The 3,800-nt window shown below is 44.0% G+C and overlaps 1 protein-coding gene across 1 annotated transcript in view; it reads right to left on the bottom strand.

Moving 5' to 3' along the window:
* Window positions 1–3,800, bottom strand: part of PRDM16 (PR/SET domain 16) — a 257,410-nt gene that overhangs the window by 200,681 nt on the left and 52,929 nt on the right. Inside the window, exon 2 of the mRNA XM_026862888.1 lies at window positions 2,579–2,928. Within this exon, the coding sequence (XP_026718689.1) occupies window positions 2,579–2,928 (350 nt within the window). The remainder of the gene's footprint in view (window positions 1–2,578; window positions 2,929–3,800) is intronic.

Below are 3,800 nucleotides of genomic sequence, written 5' to 3'. Positions count from 1 at the left end.
ACCCCCCCTTTTTTTTTTTTTTTTTTTTTTTTTCTCTTGCTGCCAATTGTCTGCCTACTCAATTTTATGAAGAGGATGGAAGCGTATGCCAAGTTACCATTTCCTCGCACGAGAGATGTCACGTAAATCCACCTAGCACTCCTCTTTAAGGCTTTTCCAACCTTACACTCAAAGGAAACAGCTCAGAAACCAACAGACAGGCACCGAGTATTTATTACATGAACTCCTGTTCAGCACGTGAAGGCGCTCGTGTATGTTGTTCCCACGTGAAGTGACAAAGGTACCGAGTGAACCCAAACGGGTTTCTGAAGTGCCTTTAGACATAGTGGGAAGTGGGAAACTTCAAGAGGCATCTGCAAGTACAAGCAAGGTTAAAGGAGACAGTGTTTGAGGACATCTTGTGGAGGACAAACAGTCCTTCCTTTCAGGTATGAAACGTACCTGCCAAATCAGAGAATAAAAGAACGCCGCTGAAATGTGAGAAGTACCCAGAGAAAGAAAGTTTGCCCATTACGCTACAAAAAAAAGAAAAGGTATCACAAAGTCAACGCAGCCTGAAGTTCATAGATACGGCTTGAATCGGGCCTGGCATTCCGTGCAGAATGGACATAGCGAACATTTCTTAAAAACATGAATGGAAATACAAACTTTTATCAGAAATATAAACCGCAAGGACAACGTTTTGCCAAGGTCACAGGAAAAAAAAAAAAAAAAGGTTTGCATACTCAAATTTGATCTGATTTCTAGCAGCAAAGGAGGATAGCACTTCGTTCCAAAAACGTCACTGTCTTAAAAAACAAACAAAAAACCAAAAAAAACCCAACAAATCAACAAATGCCACCTATAAATAGTAGGTTCAGAAAAAGAGAATTCACCCCTTTCTGTAGGAGCCACTTCCACATTGCAGCCTACAAGTGATCAATAGTGCATATTCCTAGGGGAAAGTTGTGCACCAGAGTTCCAGAGAGCCCTTGAAGTGATCAGTTCACCAGGTAATCTCGAGCTCCCTCCTACCTACGGCCTCTATGAACGAGTATTTCCAGCACATTAACGGGGATTTTTTTTATTTTTTTTTTTCCAAAAAAAAAAGAAGCTAACACAAAGATGAACCTCTAAGGAATGTCATGGGCAGGGGGGAGAGGGAATCAAAACTCTCTGTTGGATTTCCCTTCTTTCCCTGCGTTAGGAAAGAGAGAAAAGGAAATCCTCAACTCATTAATTCAACTAAACTCTTGATTTTAGCTCTTCAGACATTTCCTACTGCAGAATACAAGACATGAATGAGGTTTTGTTTTTTATAGCAAGTGGTTTTTTGGTTTTTCTTGCAATTTGGACACGTTGCAGAAGTAAACAAAAAGATCTGGATGCGCTTCTTCGGGCTTCACAGAATCCAACCGTTTTGTGAACTCTGAAAAATCACCATCAAGAGTGTAAATATAATCAGACACGGTTTAAAATGTTAATTCTTAAGTTTGGCCTTTTGGACCTTGTTTTCTAAGAAAACAGGGCTTCTGTGATTGCACTGTTGGCTTGCCCACTTGGTTAAGTCTTACAGCTTTATCCCACCTCTGTACTCCAAGGGCTTCACACCAGGCCGATGGAGAGAACAGGCCAAGGGACTGCTTCACCCAGGGGAAAAGGGGGAGGTGAAATTCAGCTTCCACGTATTTTGAGGGACAGGGCTAGCCTATCACACAGCCGGCCACAGCCCTCCGCGCCAGCTGCCCCAGATGCAGCCTCTTCCTCAGACAAAAGCCAGCAGATCCGATGTGCAGCGGGGGTTTGCCGTGTTGGGGCTACGACAGAGAAGCAATTACAGATTCGATAATGGGCAGTGGGTGCACTGGGATAGGACAGTGGACACAGAGCATAAATCCTAGGCTACGTTTCACCGTTCACAGAATCTCCTATAATTTATGATAATTCTTAGGGGTATAGAGATTTTCAAATCAAGCATATAGGAGCAGAAGAGACTAAGACAATTTCTGGGGCAATCCCAGAAAAACAGGGAGAAAGACAGGAATTCTGGAACAGTGCTGGTTTTCCTCTTGAAGATCAGGGGTGGTTTTTTTGTTGTTTAGCTCTTAGGGAAAAATGACTTTCACATTTCTTTATCTTTGCTGCAGAGCAAGAACTCAAGAACATCTAGGGTGTTAATGGGTACACGTTATTTTTCTCTGCCCAGTTAATAACGCCTGCACAGCTAACATGGGCTGGAAGTCAAAGGTAACACACCCGACTACAAAACATGATGCGACTAATCACATTTCTTTCATTGTGACAACTCCTGAACACAATTTGAAAATGACAAGCGCTTTAAGAAGTGACCCAACATCATTTAAAACCAACCTTCTAAAATGGTGCTAGAGCAGTATTTGTAGCCCGAGAAGCAATCTTAAAAAGGATTTCTGCTGCTTTTTAAATACTGCGTGTAATCGGGGATGCAAAATAACGCAGGGCAATACGGCATTAGCAAAGTCACCGCTTCCGTCCCCAGGCCAGGCAGGACTCGGTCGAGCGTTACGAACAGTTTGCACAGAAGACAAATGAACGTGATTATCCCATTCAACACGCTTACCTCCCATCCAAAGTTTGTTTCCTTTAATGTGCTCCTTTGTACTGTCATATAGGGTCCAAATCTTTCCCCAACTTCAATCTTCTTTTTGGCCCAAATCCCTAGCCCTGCCCCTGGAATCGAAGATTCTCTGAGTTCAAAATCTGGTGGGATTGGAATGTCATCAGGAATGTAGACGGGAGCTTCATAAGGTGAGCCCTCCTTGGGAGTGAAGTCCTCACTGGTGGGAAAGGGTGATGGAGGTCCGACAGGAATGGGGGACATAATACTGTCCTCTGTTTCCTCCTCTGCACTTTCGCCAGCAAGGAGATCAGGGTCGGTCTCGTACATATTATTTACAATCTCGCTGTCACCTAAAAGGGGAAACAGCAGAACAAAACACACTGAGATACTCACGTGAACATTAGTTAATCTCTTCTCGGGACAAAGGTTCACAAAGCCTAGTTTGCATGCTTTAAGGATAGAAGTAGCGGCAGGAAAAAAAAAAGATAATTGACCCTTGCGGAACTCGGGTAGGACTGAGGTAAGAACAGGCTTACTGGCTGCCCAGTATCAGCGCTACAGGAGGATGAGGAGGGAGGCAATCGCAGGCCCGTCACGTCTGACTGGATCAGGGTTAGGGCAGCGGTTGTCTTCCAGTAATGGAAAGAGGGAAGAAAACACAGAAGAGGTGTTCAAGGTTCCCTGTAACCATTTATTGGTTTAACTGGCTCGGTGTATTTTGGAGAGGAAGTAAGAGAGAAATTAAGGTAAAATCCGACTGCAGTTTGGCAAGGACTGTTTGCCTCGCCTTTGGGTCCCTCGGGTTCAATGTGTCACCCAGCAGAAGCCGTGGCGGATGTGACCTTCCAGGTACATCTCAGCAACGCACCTTTTCGGGCCGGTTTGTAACACTGCCGTACGGCTACCGTGTCCTACATGCTTAAACCGGGAGCATTTTAAGCTGCGCTCTCAACCGCGGTACAGGTATTGTTCACTGAACTCCACAGGACGGGGAGCGGGTTTGCAACGGTGCTACAACAGTGGAAGAAAGCTAAGGAAAAGCTGTACGCTCTCTTCTGTTCCACAAAACAGCTCATAAACTAGATTAACCCGAGCAGTATTATAACATCGTTCTTTAAAATGAAGCCTAAGCACTTAAAAAACACAGGCCTAAAACACTTACTTAATTTCATACTACTCAGGATGTAAGAATTTCAGAGCCAAGCTATTTCTTTTTTTTTTT

The sequence above is a fragment of the Athene cunicularia genome, assembly GCF_003259725.1.
Source record: "Athene cunicularia isolate RWA chromosome 21 unlocalized genomic scaffold, athCun1 chr21_part1, whole genome shotgun sequence".
NCBI lineage: Eukaryota > Metazoa > Chordata > Aves > Strigiformes > Strigidae > Athene > Athene cunicularia.
This window is presented reverse-complemented; position numbering and strand designations above follow the sequence as displayed.